This window comes from Camelus ferus, chromosome 11 (genome assembly GCF_009834535.1).
Source record: "Camelus ferus isolate YT-003-E chromosome 11, BCGSAC_Cfer_1.0, whole genome shotgun sequence".
Taxonomy (NCBI): domain Eukaryota; kingdom Metazoa; phylum Chordata; class Mammalia; order Artiodactyla; family Camelidae; genus Camelus; species Camelus ferus.
This window is the reverse complement of record NC_045706.1, coordinates 43,160,861-43,185,457: the sequence shown is the minus strand read 5'-3', so window position 1 is coordinate 43,185,457 and position 24,597 is coordinate 43,160,861. Positions and strand designations below refer to the sequence as shown.

The 24,597-nt window shown below is 38.3% G+C and overlaps 1 protein-coding gene across 1 annotated transcript; it reads right to left on the bottom strand.

The window, feature by feature from the left end:
• Positions 1-10,298: 10,298 nt before the first annotated feature.
• CDK1 (cyclin dependent kinase 1) lies at positions 10,299-21,540 on the bottom strand. The gene is made up of 8 exons (XM_006182353.2): positions 21,442-21,540; positions 19,347-19,408; positions 17,862-18,018; positions 16,895-17,018; positions 14,597-14,767; positions 13,285-13,448; positions 13,021-13,162; positions 10,299-10,752 (listed from the first exon to the last, which is right to left on the bottom strand). The coding sequence occupies exons 2-8, from the start codon at positions 19,381-19,383 to the stop codon at positions 10,654-10,656; spliced, it is 894 nt and encodes a 297-aa protein (XP_006182415.1). The 5' UTR covers positions 19,384-19,408; positions 21,442-21,540; the 3' UTR covers positions 10,299-10,653.
• Positions 21,541-24,597: the final 3,057 nt, after the last annotated feature.

Here is a 24,597-nt window from a genome sequence, read left to right as displayed (position 1 = left end):
TGGACTATTTTGGGGTAGTAGAATTACTCTTATATTTTATTTTCTTCTTTGTGCTTTTTTCTATTCTCTAAATTTTCTTCAGTAAACACATCATACAACCTTTTTTTTTTTCTGATTCTGAAATATTTAAAAAGAAAAAATGAACATCACCCTGTTTATACCTGACTTACTTCTGTCTTGGGCTGGTGGGTGACCATGGATTTTTGTAAGAAAATTTTAAAATTGTGGTAGAAGGAAAAAGTTATCAAAATGACACAGCCAATTCATAGGAAAGATCTCATGAAATAAAACCTGATTGAAAAAAATCATCAAATATCTCCTAGATCTGTGGTTTTAATAAATCTGTTGGTGCATGCTATTTTCGTGGAAATATGGAGAAGTATAACAACATACATTCATACTTGCTTGAATTTGTGTAAAGAAAACATCAGGGAGGAGGAGTGGGGAGGGGAGTGAGAGGTAGGAACCCAGATGATGAGGACAAGAAAGAAGCAAGACTTCGTGTACTTTGGTTCTATTGTTTGAATCTTTAACGTATCGAATGCAGGTTATAACTGTCTTAAAACTCAAGTGTTAGAAGAAGTCCTGACCTTCGTTTTGAGGCCTCACAGGGGTTTGGTGCTGGAGGCTGCCGTTGCCGGCAGAGAGATGGATGTGCAGATCTGTGCGGCCAGGGACGCGCCAGGCTGGTCCTGGGCTCGGTTCCTTAGCCTGCTGTGTAGTTGTGCTTAGATTTATCTGCTTCCTGTGGCAGCGCGAGGCTCCGGCCGCACGCTGACTGTGCTCTCTGCTCCAGCCCAGCGTGGCTCTTGGTTGCCAGTGGATCACATTGAACATAGCCAGTTGCAGCTCAGGGACTCACCCTCTTGAATAAACTTTCCAAGCCAGGTTCAGTATAAAGTTAAAAAAACAAAAACGAAAACAAAAACATATTCCCATCACAGGCTTGCATTTGGCTGAGTCTGAGGTACAGCTGGGCTAGAAAAGCCTGGGAGGTGCTCCCAGGGCAGCCATGTTCCCTCCATGTTCCCCGCTAGGATCTGCAGCAAATAGAGCCTCAGACATCCTCCCTTGGGTCCAGCCACTTATTCCAACAGGAAATACTGATGTGTGGTTCCTTGACCAGCCACTGCGAGCTGCTTTGTGCATATGCCCTGTCCAGGGGACTTGGGCTGCAGAAGTTTGTCAGTGCAGGTAGTCTGCTGGTAACTTAGCACACAACACATGGCTCTCATCTTATCGGTGATGTTCCGTGGAGCTCAGGGAAACATTAACGCTTTGTAAGATCTACATTAAAATTAGAAACTTCTGGCCATGAAAAGATATCACTGAAAAAATGGCAAGATAAGATAAAGAATGGGGGAAGACGTTGGCTACACATATAACCAACAAAAAATGAGTGTGTAGAACATAAGCAACTCCTACAAACCCAAGAACCAGACAGTCAAAAAATAGGTAAACAAGCAATTTGCCAAAGGAGAACCTGAGTGATCAATAACATATAGAAAGACCCTCCGTGTCAAGAAAACTAAAACTTCAGAGAAATATTGCTTCAGACCAATGAAATTAGCAAAATATAAAAAGCCTGACAATACTTAACACTGGTTATTCAAACAACAGAAACACATACACTGCTGGTAGGAGTATAAGTTGCAAACCGGCCCCAGAAATCCCCATGCAGCTCTTTCTCCCCCTTGGACGCAACCCAATTAGGCAAACAACCAACCCTCACCCCCACCATCTGTAAACACTCAGGTGGGTCCCACCCCAGTGGCATCCTCCCGACTGTCCTGCAGACACGGTGGGCAGGAGCTGTTATGCTCCTGGTCACAGTCTTCAGCTTCAGTTTTCTCAGGCCTCAGGCAGGCGCTGGCTCTGTGCCTCACAGTAGTTGGAAACACGTCTCAGAGCTCAAGTGTCGCTCTGAACCCCCCCCCCCCACTAGACGTGGGCTAGTTACACGGTAGCTTTCCCAAAGCACAGCTCTCCAAAGACCGCCATCCCCCAAATCTCTTCTTCACTCTAAGCTTTTTCACTTTTTTTTTTTTGGCTCAAGGAGCTAAGCAGGGCGAGCTTCATGGGCATGTGACCTGTGCAGTCACACGGGCTTCCACACTTGGGAGGGGCCCTGTGCCTGGTTTCATGCTGTTGCTGCTGTCTGCAATTTAATACTTTTTAAACAAAAGGCTACACGTTTTCATTTTGCACTGGGCCCTGGAAATTGTGTAGCTTATCCCGGGCTGTAAGAGTTGTAGGGCAGGTTCTTAAAGCCATTTCCCAGTAAATCTGCCTATCAGGTATGGAATTCTGATAACTACTCTGACAACTACCTGGCTGGCCTAAGTCAGAACAGGCAGGAGGAGCCCCTTGCTAACATCCCACTACATTTATTCACTTGCTTATAATCTGTCTTCCTTACAAGGGGTTGCAAAGTTCCCGAAGACAAGAGCTATGAGTCTATTTAGTTGAACACTGTCCTCACAACCTGGCCTGGTGTCTGGCTCATAATACACTTTCAATAAACTCTCATTAGAAGAACAAACATTTACAGAATCATTAAACCTGTGCTTGTCCCAAAATTGTTTTCTAACAACTGTTTATATGAAAATCATACACCGGATTTTATACAGAGGATACATTCTTGAATGTGCATAACTCAATACTGATTTTTCCACAGAAGTGTAAAGTAGGGCAATGCTTCCTCAAAATCTACAACTATTGGACATTTTTGCTTTCATACTCTTTTTTATTTTCTCAAGATTATCACTAACGTTTTATAGCGTACTCACTCTAAAATGTGCTGTGGGAACTGTTTGGCCTTTGTGACATTTAAGCACATCTAAAGTTTGTTCCAAAATGGCTTATTTTCAGCCTATTTTTTAGCCCTAGCATTGTCACTCATTTAATGGGTGCTCAGATGAGATTACCTCAGAAGATAAAAACATTTCTAATTATAAGACAGTCAATGAGTTCAAAGGAGCGTCATGACCATGGGCACCCGCAGGAGCTGTGCTTGAGGAAAGCCCCAGCCCGGCTTACACAACACTGACAAAGGGCCGCAGGTATTTGTTTCCCCTGCCAAAGTGCCGGCCGGCCGGAGGATAAACCAGTTTCCCAGTTTGCTTGGTTTGCCAAGCTTAAAATGGATTTTCAAAAATTGGTGGTACTTGCATGATTTCCAATGCCACACATGAGCTTCAAGATAAACTTTTTATTCGCTGACATTTGCACACTTACATTTACACAGATGCAACCGCACTGTGTGTCACTAGTTTACCTGTTTCACTGTGTCCATAAGCACACTGCTTTAAACTTAACAGAATCCACGGTGGACAGTGAAGCAGCTAAGCGGCGACGGCCCCGCGCAGCACCAGATAGCCCGAGGTGGCCTGGGCGGCAAAATCAGGCACAGAGATACTTCTTTAAATCCATTTGCTCCACATGGCAAATGACGGAGGAAGTGAAATACCTAATACCAATAGTTAAATCCTAGACAAAACATTTCAGCAAATGGGGGAAGTGCTTTATTTACTCTGATCCAAGTCAAAGGTAGCTGGATAATTAGTTTTCTTTAAACAACATTCAGCTTTGCTGACATCTCATTTTCCAAAAGCAGCTGTTAGCCAAATATAGTATTGTTTATTCACTCCCTGGAAGGCTGTTTTTAAAAAGCGCTTCTTCTGGTAAAAATATTGCATCACATAATTGGAGATAACAGGAAAAGTTAAGAGTTGCTGTTTGTATTGAAATAAACATCTGCTCAAAAGTCCACTTTTCTGTTTGCGAATAATTCCTTTATTTTTTTGCCATTAAACACACTGAATTATTGCTGTTTATTCCTTGCTTTTCGACCATGCTAGGAAATATTCCAAACATGGTAACACATGAGCTATTTCTCTTGAAAAAGGATAAAAGAGATAAAGTTGAGCTCTTTGCCTATTTCCGTTACTACACACAAGTTAGCTATTCCAGTGCCAGAGAGCTTATGAATATGTAATATTAACATCACAATGTTTATTATCTGATACATACTAAATTAAATCGTAGTTGGATAAAGTTGGTTTTTGGTTTTTCTAGACTGTGACTATTCCAAAAATAGTCATAGCATCTGAGTTAAACCCAAGTTTACCCTCTGCAGGGAAGTAGAGAATGAAAATTGCTATTGTTCTTGCAAAGAACACTCAATCCCTATCATATACAATATGCTTGGCTTGCATGCGCTACTTTGCATTGTTGGCTATTTCACTTTTAATTTCTGGAAACTGAAAATCTATGCGACGTTCTCTGATCTGACTTCTATTTTTTCCTCACTGATTACTTGGGTTCTCTGCTGTCTGAACATTTTATCTTTAAGATATGTAATTTCTTTCTTGACTCCATTATGGATTCACTCTTCGCTGTCAGAACTAATCTAAACGGAGTAGAAGTCTCTTGAAATTAGAAGTCAGAAAACCAACGTTCTATTTCTCACTCTGTGGCTGAAATCTGTAGGTTCCTCCTTGGGAAAAGATTAAACTGAATGATGTCTGAGATCTCATTCAATTCTAAAATTTCCTTTCACTAACTTGGAAGTGAACTTTGTTGCCGGGTGGGTGGGTCACACACATAGTCAACACCAAAGTGGGGTGAAGGAGGTGAGACGTTTACTTTTTAGGGTTATCCAAGCTGCTAGGACCTTCCTGTAGCGTGGGTACTTAAGAGCTCCTAACATATAAATAACATTGCATTTGTCATCCAGTCCACATAGCTTCAGATTGATTTTGACCGGTCTAAAATGTTTTGTGCTCACCTGGGAAATTACAATCTTTTTATGTTCTGAACCACTTTCCATTAGTGCCTGTGCATGAGAAATAATTCAAACAAGAAGCCAAAAGTCATTTCTAAAACTATGTTCAAATTCTAGCAAAAAGATTTAAGATGGAGCAAATGTTCTGCTTCGCATTTGAATCCCTGAAGCAGCAAACAGTTCATGAAGAATATATTTTTATTTTCTTGTACATAAATGTTTTGTCATTATACCAGAACTATTGAGACAAATGGCTATGTTCAGTTGGGAAATGTATCTTTTCTGTCCATATTATAAAGTATGTGTTATGATATAATTACTCTCATGGTTTTATAGTTAAGGACATTTTTATAGTATAGGAAGCTTCTGTCTTTTGAAATAGCTTGTGCTACTTAATTACTATAAAGCTCTTTATAAATATAAAAAAACTACTGATACTCATTGGGAAATAAATTCTCCAAATACATTCTGCTTTTGTTATTGAATTACTTCCTTAACAGAAAAGTATAGCATGGTTTTGAAATTCTATCTCAAAGGAAGGAATGACTGCCAGTAGAAGAGTGTATTTTACAGATTTCTACTCCTGACTGGTACAGAGTAGGTACACACATATAAACATTCCTCAAGAGTGTAGGTTGTTTGAAAGGTCAATAGATATACACTTACATCAGTACCATTCTACACAACCGATCCTAGGAGCTACAGTGAAAACGATGAGTATGAGCAATAAAGCTTTTAAACTATGCAAGGATTTATAAATTATTTATCTAATTGTCTTAGTGTTGCCGGTTGTGACTCTTTGAAGTTTAAATGACAGAACTCCAATTCAGACCAGATTAAGCAAAAAAAACCAAAAACAAAAAACAAAGCCGACACCTACAAGGGACACTGGGTAGCTCACAAATGTTAAGGCAGCACTGCAGGAGGAGGGCTTCAGGACCAGAACCAGGGACACCAAGTCCCAGGAAACTTTCACTTTCTTGGCTCAGCCAGCTCCGCAAAGTCAGGGACATGCCTCAGGCTTCCAGCCATGCCATCCCAGTTTAGCACTGTCAGCAGAAAGGGGACTTCATCCTCTCAAGGTTTCTATAGCAAAAAAGACCCTTGTGGGTCTTGTTTAGGTCATTTGCTCACCCCTCAGACCAATTCCCGCTGCTGGGTTATGGGTTATTGTGCTGGCCCAAGCCGGGCCATCCGAATGAACAAGGAGCCAGAATGAAGAACCCCAAGGACCACACAAAGTGTGATAAAAGGGGATATTGCTACCCAAAACGGGGCAGGAAGATGAACTGGACTGAAAGCTGTATCTCACCCTGGCCTTTTCAACCTTGAAGTAGATGTCTTTGACATTCTGTCAGGAGCTTCAGTTCTCATGAGGGGTCTGCAGGCCTGAGGTCCTGCTTTGGACAACATTGAGTGTAGGCACCTGGGCTGCGCTGGCTTTAGAATTTGCCTGTTTTCTTCAGTTCTTTCTTCTTAAGCTTTTGAAACTAAAGACATGTTCTCTTTATGGGTTCATCTTAGGAACCAACATGGTGCCACGGAAAGAGAACAGTGTGAAGTCAGCCCCCAGATCCTTGCTCTGGTGTTTACCAGCCTGAGACCTTCAGCAAACTACTTAAGTTCTATGAATCTTAGTGTCACCATCTGAAAGATGAAGATGCCCTCTCCCTTACAAGGTTGCTATGAAGAAGAGGAAATGTACATAAAGCGCAGTGGCTGCTCACAGCAGATGTTCAGGTGTTACTGAAGGTGAGGCATCACGACCTTGGAGTCACCTGAAAGGACTGGGATTGTGTCTGACGCTTGAGGTAACAGACCAAGGACTGTGAGGATGAAAGAACAAGACATGGCACCTGCTCTCACCTAGAATTTAGCAAGGTAAAAAATGAAAGTGCTGTAAGAGGTAATGAGAAAAAAGTGCTGAGAGTTCAAAGAAGAAATTGCCATGTGCCAGGAACTCTGCCCATATTCACCACCTAGTGTTGCTGTTTAACAGATTTAAGCACCAATTACTGTGGCAGAATAAAAACAACAAAAAACAAACAAACAAAAAAACTGCCCAATTTTTGTAATGTATTGGAGAGAACACTTAGGGCATCCTGGCAGAGAGGACATGTCTTATATATGCAGGATGCAGGACACCTAGCAACTCTATTTACATCCGTCACCACAATCTTACAATCCTATTTATGTATTTATATATTTATATAATTAATAAATCCCACTTATTATCTCCATTGTACAATTAAGGAAATAGGTTCAGAGACGCTGAATGACTTACTCAAGGCTACAGACAGAAATGGCAGAACTGGGAACCAAGCCCTAACTTGGCTCTAAAATTGGAAGCTTTACATTATACTGTTCACTTTTTCTGACGATGGACGATTTAGGTTCAAATTCCAGTTCAATCTATACATGTATGCTTGGCCTGAGATCAATTTGTCCTTCTGCACCTGTGCTTCCTCTACAAACCTGACAAGTTGACCAAACAGCTGAGCTTCTGTTCAGTTCTCTAGGATCCTGAGAACTGCCCATGCTGTGAGCGATTCTCCCTGGACCATCATTAGCATCACCTGGGAACTTGCTAAGGCTATCCAAGCAGGACCTCCTAATCAAACTCTTAACAAGCTCTCCAGGCGATCCTAATGGAGGTTGGAAAAGCAGACCTTCAGCATTCTAAGGAATGCTGGTATTGTGACACCTCTTTCCCTCCTCAACAAACAAGTCTATGGCTCTCAATACCTTTCTTCCAAGGCCTTTACAGCATCTTTGAAATGTGGAGTTTATACTACAGTATGGGACTGAAAATGTCTACTCTTGCTGCCAAATACTTCATTAAGCTTCACTCCTATCTCCAAAAAAACTAAAGTTACAATCCTCATCAATACTACCCCCATCTTAGCCTTCTCCTAGCTATTTTAAAGCAGGAATTACCTCTCCCTCTTCAGGAGCTTACATGCTTTATCCTTCCATCTCTCGCTCTCCTTTTAGTCATTCAATATTCTATCCATTTTGTTCCAGACCTAATGTCCACTAATCTAACTCCACATTCCACAAACAAATTGTCTCTACTCTGTCCACAAAATGCAAATTGACCCTATAGAACCTCACTGACTTGTTTGAATATGGCAACTATTTAAAAAGGGGTGGGACTGAAGTTGACCTATTATGAACCAGTTTGCAAAAGGCACTAATAGAGAAGTGTATTCCACCTAATAGAACTTAAGTCTCCTTAAGTACCTTAAAAATTACTCTGATTAAAAATTATTTTAGCATGTTAATCCAAGTCCCCCAAAAACCTTTTATTAACAGTAAAACACTATCATTTTTCGTTTAATTCACATATGTCATGTCAAAATATAAGATTTTACTGTGTATTAGGGATTAACTTCTTTGCATAATTACTGGTTACATTTTTTCACTTAAACGAAAAAATGCCATTCTCTAAAGACCAAGGACAATGTTAAGATAGAGTACTTGTTCCAGTACTAGGCTCAAGTACATGCAACTCTTCTAACGGTGATGAAATACACAACCCTCTCCTCTCACTGAAGAGCACAGCCTCAGGTAGAAATAAAACAAGTTAAAGATACTGCAAGGTGACATTAAGGGTTTTTGGTTTTGCAACTTTCAGGGGTCCCCCCCCACCACGGGGTGTCCTGCTGTCTGCCAGCCCCACACCAGCCATCCTGCTCCATTCCCAAGCTGGCCTATCCCAAGCACTGAGCCAGCCCGCTGCAGCCGAGGGGAGAGGCGCCAGCCCTCCCAAGGTCCCAATCTGCTGCCCACCGCCATTAGCTGTCCTAATGTGAAATCCGAAGACAACTAAAACTAGAAGTAGGCCCAAAGTTGATAAACTCACCAACTGCTGATTCCTGGCTGCATCAGAATCATTTTGGGGAACGTTTGAAAAGTGTCCTGGAACACCATTTCCCAATTTCCAAAGGGATCAGGGTAGGACCAGAGTTAGTCTCAGGTGTTTCTTGCATGCAACAGATTTAGGAACTACTGGCCCAGAGACAAGTTTCATTTTAAAGTTAATCAGAAGTGCCACAGCGTAAGCCCGTTTAAAATTATACACGAGATGAAGACCCAATTCAATAGCTTTTCACCCAGTCACTGAAGCTGACACTTTACACATAGGACTACACAGACAGGTGGAGCAGGAAGAAAAGTAGGTCACTCATAACAGCAATGATGGCAGTGCTCTACCATCTCATTTCCCTGGTCCACCAAGTAGGTTCTAAGTTGATGAATTGACTTTTCAAACAATTAGACTGCATGGGACAACAGAAGTGAGGATGCATCCTGCTTCTTCAAAATCCACAAGGCCCCAAATACTGGTGAAACCAGTCCACCTACGCATTGTTTAAACACATTGCTAGTTTCTGTGGGGCTGGAGTTGGGGGAGGAGGGCTATCAGTGATTAATGCTGATCCTGAACCATTTTAGTTAAAAGGCTGCAAATCTATAATTTTGAAAAACAGACTCACCCTAATACTTCACTTCATAGATAAGAAAAAACAAGTCTGTAGAGAGATGCCATTTCACTATCTCAAATCTTTTCTGTGACCTTTCATTTACCAAATTCCCACCATGTAATGTCTCCACAAAGGGCTTCCTACCTCAAAGGGCTCCTCTCCAGGCACTGCATTCACTTGCTGCAGGCTGGCTTCCACCAAAGGACCTAGAACGCAGCCACCAAACCTGTTGTCTTACAAGCCCTGTTGCCAAAGAAAGTGACTCATACTTTGTCAAGTGCAAACATTCTGACAGTATAGATGAGGTAGATCACCCGTTACACATCCAATAAGCTGGCTCAGGGAACACCTGTTCTAGCCATAGGTAGCAACCATGGGGGAAAATAGTGTATGTTCAATTAACAGATAGATACTAAAAGTGATAAAACCACTTTTAGAGACATTTCTCTTGGCTTTAACAATTTAAATTAGGCTGCTTATAGGTAAAAATCACAATGAGCAGCATTACTGAGACAATTCCCAAAGCTAGTGATTTCAGCTAAATAATTATACATTAGAACCATCTAAGAGGGCTGCTAAGAAATTTTAAGTATGTCAAAACTTGCAAATAGTCTTAAAGTCAGACTCGAAAGCCAAGATAAGCAACTCTTTTGTACAGTTATTCCCTCTGTCCAAGGCATATGAATTCAAATAACTCATAACCTACCTAAAAGTAGGATAGCTCATAAATTTTCTAAACTCTTCTTCCTTGCTGTGGACAGCTCTTCATCTGACTGTAAAATGCAGTAAACTTTGGCATACACTAATGTTAGTTTTATAAGTTACTGAAAACCTCTATAAATTAAGCATCATTTCTCAAATCTGGGTAGTTTTTTTCATTCTGAATGTCTAAACACTTAGGCCACAAATTGAAATACCAGTAGAAAACTATTCATCTTTAGGCAGGTTGTACAGTTAACACATGGCAAGAAACTGACAAAACTTAAACATTCAGAGCATCAAATACTTCAAAGCATTATGAACTTTGAACTTAGGACACTTTCCTAAATTTTAATATTTCTAACTAGAGGAAAACCAGACTGCTGTAGGGTATGAGATGATTTGAGCTACCTCATTTTTTTTTTCCGATTCCTGATATCAATACTAGATTTATAGTTTTATTATAGTAATAGTTGTTACAGTGGGATCTACAAACATATACAGAATTATTACATTTAAATTCATATGGAACAATATTTACATTTTTAAGTTACACTTTGGAAATCAGAAGATGAAGTACAGCTTAAGTTTTACAACAAAGAATAGAAAAATACAGAGGACAAAAAACAGAGTTAACAATACAACTATCTGTTCTTGACACAACACGTGGAAACTGTCAGAAATCTACATCTTCTTAATGTGATTGTCCAAATCATTAAAATATGGATGATTCAGTGCCATTTTGCCAGAAATTCGTTTGGCAGGATCATAGACTAACATTTTCTGGGGGAGGAAAAAAAGATTAAAAAGGGGTTTTTACTTATTTAAGAACTAAATCATTAAAAAAAAACTCCATAAAGGTTTACTTTTATACTAATAAGCCATAAGCTAATAATTTTTATGAGAAACTGCTAAATAAATATTTCCTTTAGTTTAATACCAAATCACATAAATATCTTAGACTCTTTACTTCACCCTCTAGCTCTAAAATAATCTATCCCTTATATCATAGATATCTTGATAAACTTTTTGCTATAAATTATGGTTTAAGACACAAGAATTCACAGATAGTTTTAAAACCAAAACATAAATTTAAGAAAGATATCTAGTTAATTATATTCACTTTGAGAATTAAATGGCCATCTGAGTTATTTACAACATTCTTGAAATAGTGGCAGTTAACTATAGTGGTTTCTAGTGTACCTTCCAGAAAGTTCCAAATAAAAACAAAACCAGAGTGCAGTGTGTTATAAACATAGTTAAATGAGTCACTAAATGAGTTATGGTCAATAATCTAGTATTAAAGTTAATTTACACATCACCAGAAAAGGTTGAATAAAGTTAAATTTTACCTTAAAGAAATACATATAATCTTAAAGAAAGCCAAATCAACAAGCAGATAAGAGATCCTTTTACTATCTAGTCACCATTTGAACTCTTACTATTTATCTAGCACCATATTAAGTGCTTTGTAGATTTCATGTTACTTAGTCCTCAGAACAAAAGGTAGGTAGTAGTCCCACATTACAAATGAGGACACTGAGGCCCAGTGAGGTTAAGTTAACTTGCCCAAGTTCATACAACTTAAGAGTGATAAAGCTGAAGTTTGAAACCAAGACTGACTGATGATTTACAGTAGTGATTCTCAGCTGGAAGAGACTGTGCCCCACAGAGGGCACATGTGCGGATTCATTTTGGGTTGTCACAAGTGGGAGGAATGTGCTAACGGCATCTGTAGCGCATAGGACTGGGATGCTGCTAAATATCCTACAATGTACAGGACAGCCCCTAGCAGCAAAGAACAATCCAGTCCAAGATGTCAGTAGTGGCTAGACTAAGGAACCATGATTGACAGTATGATTTTCATTTTGTTAACTAAAGTAAAATTATTTCTGTTCAAGAACTACAGAAGTTAAAAAGACAGATTGGGCCCAGAATATAGAAGTCCTTTAACATCGAATCAGCAATATTGACATATAAGATATCTGAGCAGCAGTAAAAGATCTTAGACTTCACTCTAAGCACTTGGGAAATTTGAGCTGAATTATAAACCATGAAATTTATAGGTTGTGAAAAGGGCCCAAGGACCAATTAGAACACGTATATGATGACATAGCAGTAATTTTTTTCCTTTGTTTAGTAGCGTGCCAAAATCTTACTTATTTTCTGGAGCAGGCCTAGGACAATACACTTTTTATCCTAACAATTTCTTTTGTCTTGTTTTTAAATAAAACAACTGTTAGTTGGGAACAGCAATGTAATGAGGGGAAAAATTTTAAGAACTACATTAGTCCCTCCCCTAACCTTTCTGATGTGAAAATGAAGCACAAAGGGAGAAATGGGAACTCATGCAGTAATAGCTTTAGTAACTAAAAATATGAAGCAATAAGGAAGACATCTATGTCTAAATGAAAAAGTAGTAAATATTGAGACAAAAAAACTGGAAAGGAAGGCCACTACAAGCCAGCAACTTATAGATGTAGCAACCACGTCCTCTCCTTCAGAGTATTTATAGCTACCTGTCAGATTAAATACGAATCAACGGGGGGAGGGTATAGCTCAGTGGTAGAGTGCCTGACACACAAGGTCCTGGGTTCAACCCCCAGTATCTCCATTAAAAATAAATAAACATACAAACCTAATTACCTCCCACCAAAAAATAAATTTAAAAAATTTGGGGTCGGGGCATAGCTCAGTGGTGGAGTGTGAGTGCTTAGCATGCACAACATCCTGGGTTCAATCCCCAATATCGCTATTAAAATAAATAAATAAACTTAAATACCTCCCCCCAAATAAATCAAAAGTTTAATAGGAATTTATTAAAAAAAAGAAAGAACAAAAAAAAACAACTAGTGCTAAATTCTCCTCTCAAAACCACTAGTGTTTTTTGGTATCTAAAATGGAATTAGTAATACAATAAACATGACAGATGTAAAAGTTATGTGCCCAGCTCAGTATATGTTGGTTTTCTTCCTGTTTCCTAGGGGAAAGAAACAATTAAGTACATTCAGAATCAATAATGTTAAAGTCATCATCGAGGGCATTCCTTACCGAGAGCAGATCCAATCCATTTTCATCCAAGTTTTTGACATGGGATGCTAGACTTCCTGGTTTCCATTTGGGAAATGTATTCTTATAGTCCTGTAATGATTCCACTTCTGGCCACACTTCGTTATTGGGAGTGCCCAAAGCTCTAAAGAGCCATAGCAAAACAAAAACTTATGAGTTAAAGCATAAACATAAATCTTGTTATATACATGTTGCCTTTATTAGTTAGTTTAAAAGTTATTGACAGCTGAAGTATAAAACAAATACCTGAAAATTCTGAAGAGTTGATCAATTTCTGAATCCCCATGGAAAAGTGGTTTCTTAGTTGCTAATTCAGCAAATATGGTACCTATGCTCCAAATGTCAACTGGTGTTGAGTAGCGAGCTGACCCCAGCAATACTTCTGGAGATCTATACCAGAGTGTTACCACCTATTACAATGAAAATATTTTACTTTGAATAAATGTGGTACATTAAATTACATAAATGTAAACATTTATTATTATTAGGACTGTTCTTTAGAAGGCTGCATGACTGCCTCTGATAGCATTGTTTAAAAGTCAACTAACCATACAAAATATTGTTAGATGGAAACAAAGATAAAAACATACCAAGTCTTCTCAAATCATTAAAATGCAAGGATCAAACCTAATTATCCCCCTCCCAAATGCAAGGATCAAAATAATCAAGAGTCTTCACTTTAAAGAAAAAAGCACATTAATAATGGATTTGGGGGTGACATTGTATAAGTACATGTACTGCTTACATGCTAAAATCATGAGTAAGTCAAACACATTTATTAGTCTAGAGTCAATCTACTATTTTAGCATATCTAATTTATCACAATGGAGATCAACAGCATCTGTTTAAGCCAGTGGAAACCAAATAATCTTTATTTATATAGCCATGGGGAAAAATGATAGAAAGGAATGACTAAAAGAAGAGAAGACATCTGACCAGATGAGCACTATTTTAAGTTTTGATCTGGAGGAAGCAAACGAAGCCTTTGGGCTCAAGGGTAGCAACTCCACAGAAGACAAAGTTTTCCAATACTCCTTAACTATGTCATTCAACATTCCCTTTCCCTCCAGAAATAATATACAAAACGTCAAGTCATCAATGTAACAATGATAAAACTTGATTATATTTAGCAGCTTCTAAATGCATCTGAAACACTAGCTCTTAAACCCAACTTATCTTTTAACTAATCTTATTGTTTCAAGAGAGGATCCAATCAAAAGACAGAAATTTGAATGCACGAAGTTTACTATACAGGATTATTAACTATAACAGAGAATTAGAATAATCAGAGATTGACTAGTGAGAAATAACTAAAAACAATAGCAAGGAAAACCTCTTCTTCCTACAACGTCCCTCTGGCACCCTCTACTTAACATTAAAATTTTTAAACATATTTAAAAGTTTCATATACATTTTCACATAGCAGCCAATGAAGGGTGAGTTTGAAGCAGAGAGGCAATAAATTGATACTGGCACAGAGTGGAAATCTTTTTTGACTTAAAGAATATAGAAAACAATCCAGCAATCATACATAACTCAAAAGTACCAAAAATCATACCTCATGTGTATATACTCTAATAGGTATTCCAAAAGCTCTGGCAAGGCCAAAATCTGCCAGTTTAATTGTTCCTTTATCATCAATCAATAGATTTTGAGGTTTTAAGTCTCTGTGTAGAACTCTTCTAGAGTGACAAAATACAATCCCTTGTAGGATTTGGTACAAATAACTCTGAAAGAAGGAAACAGAAGTTAGAAACTTAACCATACCATGTAATGATTTTCTAAACAATCTTGGTAGGTTTGTTTCAAAGATAAAATAAATTATAACACTAGGAAATAATTTATCAAAACAGTTGGTTCAGGCCATTTGAGACCACCAGGAAGTATCTGAGGGTCGGAAGTCCATTTCCATAAAATATCATGTTTATATACCTAAGCCAAAGATATTCATCTTACGGGCACATCTCTATCTTTATGAACTCATTTATTCTTTTACTTATTTGGTCCCTAATTCTTAAGTGATAAGTAAGTTTCCTATTTAGAACATTTCTTAAACTTTAGCTTTGTATATTTATAGCAACTCTATTTCTATCTTGAATAAGGTTAGCCTTTTCCATTTCTATCTTTTATCTTTATATATTCATTTCTTCTTTGGAAACATTAGTCAGATTCCCAAAGAAAAAACAAAGAATATTATGACTATATATTTAAATAGATACAATTACCATAAAATGCTGTTTAGCAGTTCAGAGAAGTGTTTTACAAGATACTTATTGCCAAGACAATGTAATTGACATTTGAAGCAACATGGATATTATAGAAATATAAAGTATACATAGTTAACAGTACTGACTTATAAAGTTCAAGATTATAAAATACATAAAATCAATCAGTCGGAACAACTGGCTAGGTATTTGGAAAAAAAATTAAGAACCCAAGGTTTTAATCTTGATCTATCCAGAATTAGGACACTCTAAAGGGTGGGGGATGTGGAGGGGAGTAATCTCCTAAGACTCCTAAGACTACCAGAAAAATAATTGTCATGTATTGTTCTAATATATATGAATTTTGTCGTGAGGAAGACTTAAATAAGACACAAAAGCACAAAGTCTAAAAGTCATGTACAAGATTATTAAATTATAAAAATTACTAATGGTATATACAACATTAACAAGTCAAAAGACAAAAAGAAGGAATAAAATGAAGAATATCAGCATGTTGCCAGTAAGAGGATTTTAGAAATCAGTGGAAAAAGATAATATCCTAACAGAATCATCAATGAAGAATATGTACCGGCTGTTTATAAATGGCTAGAACAGTGAAAAAATGTTTAAAGAAATACAAAATGATTATTAATGTCTTTTTCACGTAATAGATTGATATTAAAAGACTGATAAAACCAAGTTTTGACAGTGATGTACTAAAAAAATAACTCACACACCATGATATTTACGAGTAAATTGCTGTAATTTTTTAGAGGGCAACCAGCACTCTATGAAGATTTTAAATGTAAATAAGCATCTTCAATCCATTGATTCTAGTTGCAAGAATTTAGCCTATAAAATTGCATATGAAGATATAAGGATATTCACTGTGGCACTGATCCTAACAGCATGAATGACAATGCTGGAAAACAACCTCGATGTCCATCAGTATGGAACTGCTTTACATACTTATATCAAAAAATTAGAAAGACAGGTAGACCTATGTGGAGAAATGCTTTACACAGAATTGTGGGAAATAATACATATGTATATAATAAATATAAATAATACCACTTTTGTAAAGTTTCTGTATATACACATACAAATTGACATAACACTTAAGTACCTGTAGGATGACTAACAGAACAATGGCTACCTCTGAGAAGTGGTTTGGTAGAGACTGCATAAGGTAAGAGAATTTAATCACTTCAGTACTTAAAAAAAAACACATACATTTATAATTTAAGTGAAATATAATAAATGGCTACAATAAATTAACCCAAACACATTCAGAACCAGAATAAAATAAAACCATTTGCCGCCACCACTGTGCCCCAGGCTTTTGCTACTGTTTTATACTCTCAGATTGCCAGAGACCAGACTATCCCGGTTTCCAACGATATAACACCACTTACTACTTTTATGTTATCTCAGGCTCTGCTTTTCACTTTACAACTAGAAGCACTATCTAGTAAAATGGGTAACTGTTAACAATCTAATCTACACACTAACTGTGCAGGAGCAAATGAAATATTCTTTTCTTCACTGTTCTACTTTCTAATGCTTTTTCCAAGCATATTCCCATGAAACACAGAGCAGATCCTTTACATACACAATGGATAAACACTAATAAAATGAGGTTAGATTCTCACCTTAACAAGTGAAGAATCCATGAACTGACCAGGAGGGATAGAGTCCAAATATTTCTTGAGATCCATGGAAAGGAATTCAAAGATGAGATATAACCTGGAATCCTGCATAAGCACATCTTGTAGACTGAAGAATAAAACAATTATACGAAAAAAAATCTAACAAATATTTTTGACCTCTCACAAAATAAAACTATATCCTTAAATTTCACAGTGGCTATCACAAAAAGTAGGGCTATCAGAAATTTTCTATGGTAACACATACATACTATATACTGTTTTGGGAAAGAAGAGATGATAGCTTCCCTAGTAGTGAAAAACTGTGGTACTAATAAGGAATCTGTGGGCAGCAATTGGAAATTTAGTCATATTATACAGTTGTTAACTGTCAAACTACTTGTATTCCAGAAGAATATTTCTAGGTTGACTGCTTGTTGCTCAGAGCTTGTCTTTCCATTGAGGTAAATTATAGAAATAAATTTTAAAGTAATATCTGACCTTAAGAGTTGCTCACTATCTCTAGTCCCAGAAAAATGCAATTAAATCCTTATTTGGACTGTTAGGATGACAACTCCCAAGACACCAGTCCAGATGCTTAAAAAAAAAAGAAAAAAACTTCTTCATCTGATGTAGCTACCTGTCCCAGGACTCTGATTAAGGGGTCTTTAAGGACCAGAGCTCTCAAAGTGGGAGCAGTGACAAAGCTCTGGCAAAAGGATTTCCTTTCCTCCCCTGACCAGTTTACCCTGATTTTGCAGCCCCCAGTACTAACCTCTACGACCATACTCTGTTCCTGCTTTACCAGCCTATTTTTTCCTATGCCCAGCATTCTCAGTTAACAAAAAGAGTAGGGTTCTATTCCTCTCAGCAAAGTTAGACCAGAATTAAGCAAATGTAGAAATTTCCACATTGAAATTCATACTTGAAATAGTATGTAGAAAATTCTTTAAATTCAGCTATTATACCATACCTGACTATATTTGGATGACGAAGTTCTTTTAATAGAGATATTTCCCGAATGGCAGTACTAGGAACCCCTTCCTCTTCACTTTCTAGTCTGATTTTCTTCATGGCTACCACTTGACCTGTAGTTTTGTGTCTACCCTTATACACAACTCCATAGGTACCTGAAACAGAGAAGGTAAAAATGTCTGCTGTGTGACACTGTTCACACTAAAAAATATTTTTAAAATGGCTGAATCCCATAAGGTGTCACATGATAGAAATGTCTGCTGTGGCCAGAGAGGAGGCATCTTACTCAAAATTATACGCTTATCACTTCTAAAAAACCCGCTGAGGGTAACTACAACCTACTGCATCTGTAGTTTAGAAATAAAATTTGTGTAGTCATCATAGGTTTCCCATATTTAAATTACCAGTAATTTTCCAGCACATTTTAGAGAAAAAGGATCATTTGCAAACTGGAATGTCTCGTCAAATTATCCTACTCAACAGCAAGGTAGGCATAAAATACAGTGTAGATTTGTGCTCAGGAAATATTATGAACAGGAGTCACTGTGACACTTTCAGAAAACTTCCTGTAGAGTACTTCACCCATTTCAAATATATAGTCAACAATCCTCATCCAGAAAAAAAGGGGATAATATATTTTACTAAATATTTAAAAAATCTATTCAAGTTTGTATTATCTACTTTATAGCAGAAAGCCTCACATCCAAAGAACACTGATTCTTAAAAATATTCGATACGGAGAAGTTATGGAGACTGAAAACCTTTAATCAACAAATGTTTACAGGATGCCTACTCAATGCCAACTAAGGTTCCACATCATGGATACAAGTTATATCCTCTATGATCTAAAAAGACATTTTCTTAAGACAGGAAGGAGTTCAAAGATTAATGTAGCAACACTCAGGTTTTTATAATTCAGAAGAAACCAGAGAACAACTTCGTAATATTTGAAATAATAAAAGTCTGAATGTATTTAAGAAACGAATTGGGTTGTCAAAAAACTCGATGTCAAGGGGGGACTACTCTAAATTAGAAGAGATTAAGGAGACATTAACTAATAAATGAAATGCATGACCTTGACTAGAACTTCTGAATATATAAGCAGTGAAGCATGTAATTCTACTGCCCTAACCCCCTACTCTCCAACACACCTATGAGGTATCAACAGTGTTTTCACAATACAAATATTGCTTTAAGCGCTTAGTATTAGAAGAATGTAAGATTATTGGGGGGGGTTTGGTTGGGGAGACATGTCAAAATAATTTCAACTCTCTTGAAATGGGAATATTTTTGTGTTCAGGTTAGTATATAAAGAACATATACATTAATGCACTAACATACTGTAAGATACCTTAAAGTTTGGATTTTAATATTCACGTCTTCTTGTCAAGATATCATTAAATCATTTAAAAAACTTTCCCAACACTGTAACTCAATTATATTTCAATAAAAAAAAACCCTTTTGTATTATTAAACCACTTACCTTCTCCAATTTTCTCTATTTTGGTATAGTCTTCCATAGTTTATCAATGCGTATGGTAAATCCTAAAATGAGAGGAAAAACTGATTTGATTACAAGCTACTAATTCAAAGGGTGGTTTTAAGTTACTAATGAGACATTAAGTAAACCATTTTTCAGTGCCAAGTGCAGTATTCATTTTCCATTAATATTTATTGTATTAAAACAATATTTACAAGGGAAAGAACTCAAAAGACTCTCCTACCTTAGCTCTTGAAACATTGGAAATATCTGTATACCCTATACCAGTTTAACTTGCAACTTCTTCCAAATTAACCCTCAAATTCAGACACCATTTATCCAGCCTTCCCAAACAAAACCCAGATGTTCTTTCTGTAACACTTCTAAGGAGCACCAGTGTGTGCCAGAGTTATACCCAAATATTTTAACAAAGACCATTGTTTGAATTTGTTCAGCTTTGATATTTTTATAAAGATAATTCAAAAGAAACAATTTTTACAGACCTGAGTACGGAGCTAAAAATGTGGTCACTACTCACCCGCTAAAAAGATTGTTTAAAGCAACAAAAGCTTATCTGTTTCAACTTGCTCAAGTGACAGTTTTAATCTCCTGCTTTTAGGAGTCACATACACAAACATGATAAAAACTTTTAAGGTACTTTTTGCAAGAATAGGAAATAAGCAGGATAAAAGAAAAGGTGCAATTTCACAGATAAAATCTAATTATACCTTACACAATGTCAAGAACAAAGTTAAAAAAAAAGTATATTTGAATCACAAAGAATGGCCAAAATAAGCTGAAATGCCAACACCCAGGTACTGAAGACTTCTTGCTAAGTCTAAGCTGTTAAGTTTGCTAATGAAACATTAACTTCAGAAGTCCAAAGCCTAACTTTATAATACATCACTGATAAGATCACATGCAAAGGACACTCTGCATAATTGAATCGTAAGTTCTATTTCTCACTTTTGTCTTCAAAATCATTCCAGCAGTAAGTAGAGGTAACTCTTTTTAAATGAACAACTTTGTACTACACTGGCCATGACTGAAATCTTGGCCAATCTTTAAAATGTTTAATTTTACTAGGCAGTGCATAATTAGGTTAATTGTCTTTTCTTCAATGTCCAGATTTAATATGCCTAAAGCACAATAAAATTGTTGACCTCACTTTAAACAAATAACTGAAAACTAACTCAAAGCTAGGTTCATTTACTCTCCCTCCATTTCCCGGCTGTAGCTATTTTAAGTAAAGGATGAGGCTCCAGAATGCCTTCTGGATTCCTCCTCCACTACTAGCGGCAGGATGTAAAATATCAATGGCTCAATCTACACAGAGACCTCCAGGGCTTTAGAAGAAGCAAGACGTGCACATCAGTGGCTTTAGTATTACATAAAAATTGATTAAAGGATTTAAAAACACACATAGCTAACTCTCGGCATTTCTTAGATTTCCACTTTTTGCCTATTGTATATAACAAGCACCAAGCACAAAATAAAAACAGAAAAAAATACAAGTTCTCTCGGGCTCCATGCCTTAGAAGCTCTAGGCGGGCCAGGGTCATGGGCACAGAGGCAAGCCTGAGAAGGCCCACAAGTTTTCCGGGTAGGCCTGGGATTACGAACTGGCGCGGGTACCTGGCCCAGCTGTGGTCTTGCTTTCCACCCCGGGAGGCGCGGGCAGGACGCACCAAGGCCGGGCGGGAGCTGCAGGGCCGAAGACCCAGCCCGGCACTCCGCAAGCTCTCGGCGTTGTCGAACCAAGGCACGGACTTGGCTTCAACCGCGACCCGAAAGCCTCCTCGGCCGCCCGCGACCCCAGACTGCACCTCCGAGGCCAGGAAAACGCCACCCCGCCGGACTAACCCCCCCAGGTCTGGGCTCCCCCACGCCTCTCTCTAAAGCCGGGCCCCGGTGTCTCTCACACCCCCAGGCCCCCGTCCCCAGGTGAAGGCCCGGCCTGGCAGCACGCAGACGCCTACTGCCCAGAGCCCAGCCTCCAATTATCTCCCAGTTTTTTAATACTCCCCCTCCGAGGGCCGCGAGCCGGCCCTGCAGAGTCGACGGCCCATAGGCATGACCTTGACCCCAGCAACTCTACCTGGCTTATTTTCCCGCGGCGCAACCAGCTGCAGCTACCTCGTCGCGGTCGCTCTCCCTTAACTTCCAAGCGCCAGCTTTGAAACTAAGTGCGAGCAGTTTCAAACTCACCGCGCTAAAGGAGTCTGGGTCCACCAATCAGGTAGCCCGTAGACTTTCAAAGAAGCCAATCAGAGCCCAACTGCCCTGGGGCTAGGCCTCCTGGGTGGCTAGAGCGCGAAAGTAGGAGGAAACGGCGGCTGGAGAAAAAGCAGGAGGGCGGGCGCCAACTGAATCTGAGCGCAAGCGCAGTCTTTCTTTCCAGGAAAGCGTCGTCCTACTGTTTCTAGTCATCAGGAATCTACTTCGTTCTAGGTTAGTTTTTTTCGCCTCCAATACCGGCACAATTAAAATCTATTATACTCAAAATATCTCATCACAAAAGTGATACTATACTTAATCCATAAACCCCATTATTTTCTCTTCTAATACTTAAAGTTAGTGTATATTTGTGTTTTTCTACATTAATTATTCTCAGGCTGCTCCGAAGGAGCACATTTTGATTACTCTAAGGAGATAATAGAAAACTCAAACACGTCCTTAACAATGTAAAGAAAAATTTCCATTGTATATGTTGGATTTAGATACTTTTTTCTAACATCACACACACATATAGCTGTGTTACGTTTTTACCTCATTTTAAAATTTAATTTTGTATCTATTTAAAAATTAAAAACAAAAGATTTCTTTTTTTCATTTTAAAATATTCTCACATCAGAATTTTAAATGTTCTTTAAAATGCAAAAGTTGATACTTCTAGAAGAGAAGAAAAAGAGATCTAAATCATGCTTTGAATAATCCAGTATCCCCAAACTCTCTCTTTCATTGCCCTCCACCATATCCTAGAGAGAGATTTCTGTCCTTAAGCATCATTCTTAAGTCTTGAAGAAAATAAGAGTAAAATAGAACTGGGGCTAATAAGAGTCTTTGCGCTGACCCTAAAGGGACGAAGAACAAAGATTGATTACCATGACCTCTACAATTTTGTATTAGATAACCCAGATTAGGATAAGGAATGAAAGTAGCATATCCCAGGCATTTAATATCTTGTTATATAATGAGCAGCATCTGTCATCTGACCCTGTGTGTGGCACTCTCAGCCCGGGCAATTTTGTGCTCCTGGGAGACAAAAGCAGAGCATTTGGGATTCATGGCTGGATGTAGGGGGTTGGGAAATCTTGACCTGAACCTAGTAACTTTTAAAACTTATTTTTAAAATCCCAAATTCACATTTTAAATAAAAACTGACCAGAGAAGTGCTCTAGAGAAGACTGTTCTTTGCTAGTTTTTGATTCTAATTTTAAAAAATGAATATATAATATAGCTTTCCCTCTGGGAGGCCTAAGCAAGGGATTCAATTTGCATCATATAAAAACAGCTAGTAATTCATTATACACATTTTACACTCAGCATAAAGAAGACACACAAGCTTCCACAGCTCTGATGGCTAGATTTTTATTTAATTTTAACTTGGTTATCGTTCCCCCCTTTTTTTTTTTTTGTCGCTTGTGTTTTTTGTCTGTTTTTGATTTTTGTTTGGTTATCTTTCATTTTGGAGTTTCAGGGGTTATTGTAAATTCAAGCTAACATCTTAGCAAACACAGTTTATTTTACATTGGGCCAACTTCAAGTCAGTGTCACAAAAATAAATCAGATACATTTCCTGCTCCAGATGTTGAGGGTAGGGGAACACGATTACTTATAATTTGCTTTATAATTTTCTTCCGGCACTTACGTTGTAACTTATGCTGTAAGGTGATATGAAAACATAGAGGAGGAAATCACTAATTCAAACAGAGTATGTGACATTTGAACAAACACTGGAGAAGGAATGGTGGGGTGGGCCTTCCAAGCAGAGGCAGTCACATAAGTAAAACACTGAAGTCTGTCCAATAATTCAGGGTGCCTCCGTCAGAGGGTGTAGGGCTCCTCAGGTGTGAGGCAAGGAAGGGAATTTGGAGTCAGACTCTTTGAATACTGTTCTAAGGGGCTGCACGGGAGAGGTACAGCCTTGGCGCCATATTTTAGAACTATTCTAGAAGTAGCATGAAAAAAAAAAAAAAAAAACTAAAGCGGAGAGGATGGAACGCCATGTGCTGCCCAGAATTTCGTGTTTGTATTTCGGGAACCTACATTTAGAAGCAGGAAAAACAAAAAGATCAGTTGAGACGGCACGTAAGTTTTGTGTGGAGATATACGTACTGCTGTGCACTGTGTTCTGTTTCCCGCCCCCAACCCCATCGCCCCTTCGCCTCTTCGCTCCTTCCCGACGTTGCAGCCCTACGGCTCAACGTGAGGTGACTTAGCGACGGGGCTTTTGGTAAGTAAGTAGGTTTAAATGAGATCATGAAGGTGGAGCCCTTGCTGTGGGATTAGTGCTCTTATAAGAAAAGACACCACGGGGCTTTGGCCACTGTATTTCTTCCACGTGAGGACACAGCTAGAAGGCGCCATCTCCCAGCCAGGAAGAGCGTCCTCACCGAACCGCCCATGCCAACACCTTGATCCCACCTTCAGAACTGTGAGGAAATTCATTTTTGTTGTTTAACCCACCCATCTATGGTATTTTGTTATGGCAGCCTGAGCTAAGACAAGTATTTTTTCAGATAAAAAAGTTTGAGAAACATTTTTTTTGTAGGTATAAGAAATACCCTAGAAGGAGATGCAAGAAACTAATAACAATGTGCCTCTGGGGAATAGAGAACTGCCTGGGGCCCAGAGGTGGGAGGGGGGTTCCTGTAGATTCAGAATTTTGAGCAGGGGGGGGCGCGGGGGGGGCGGGGGGGGAGGTGTGAGGAGGGAGGGGGAGGAGTATATATAAAATTAATAGAAGTTTCTAAAAAACTTATCCAAAAGGAAAATATTCCTTTATATTAATTTAGAAAGTAAAACGATGGAAAAGCAAGGCACACAGTTTCAAGATCTTTTAATCACAACTGAAAATACTGAACCATCGTGGCTGTTGCTCCGTTAAGCATTTCTCTGATTACAAAAGTAATGTGTTTTTCGTAAATTATTCGAACATTCCATAGTAAAAGTTTGTCCCATGCAACCTCCTTGCCCCCACCCTCATTCTCTCAGCAAAAGAGAGACAAAGAGGGATCACTGTTAACATTCT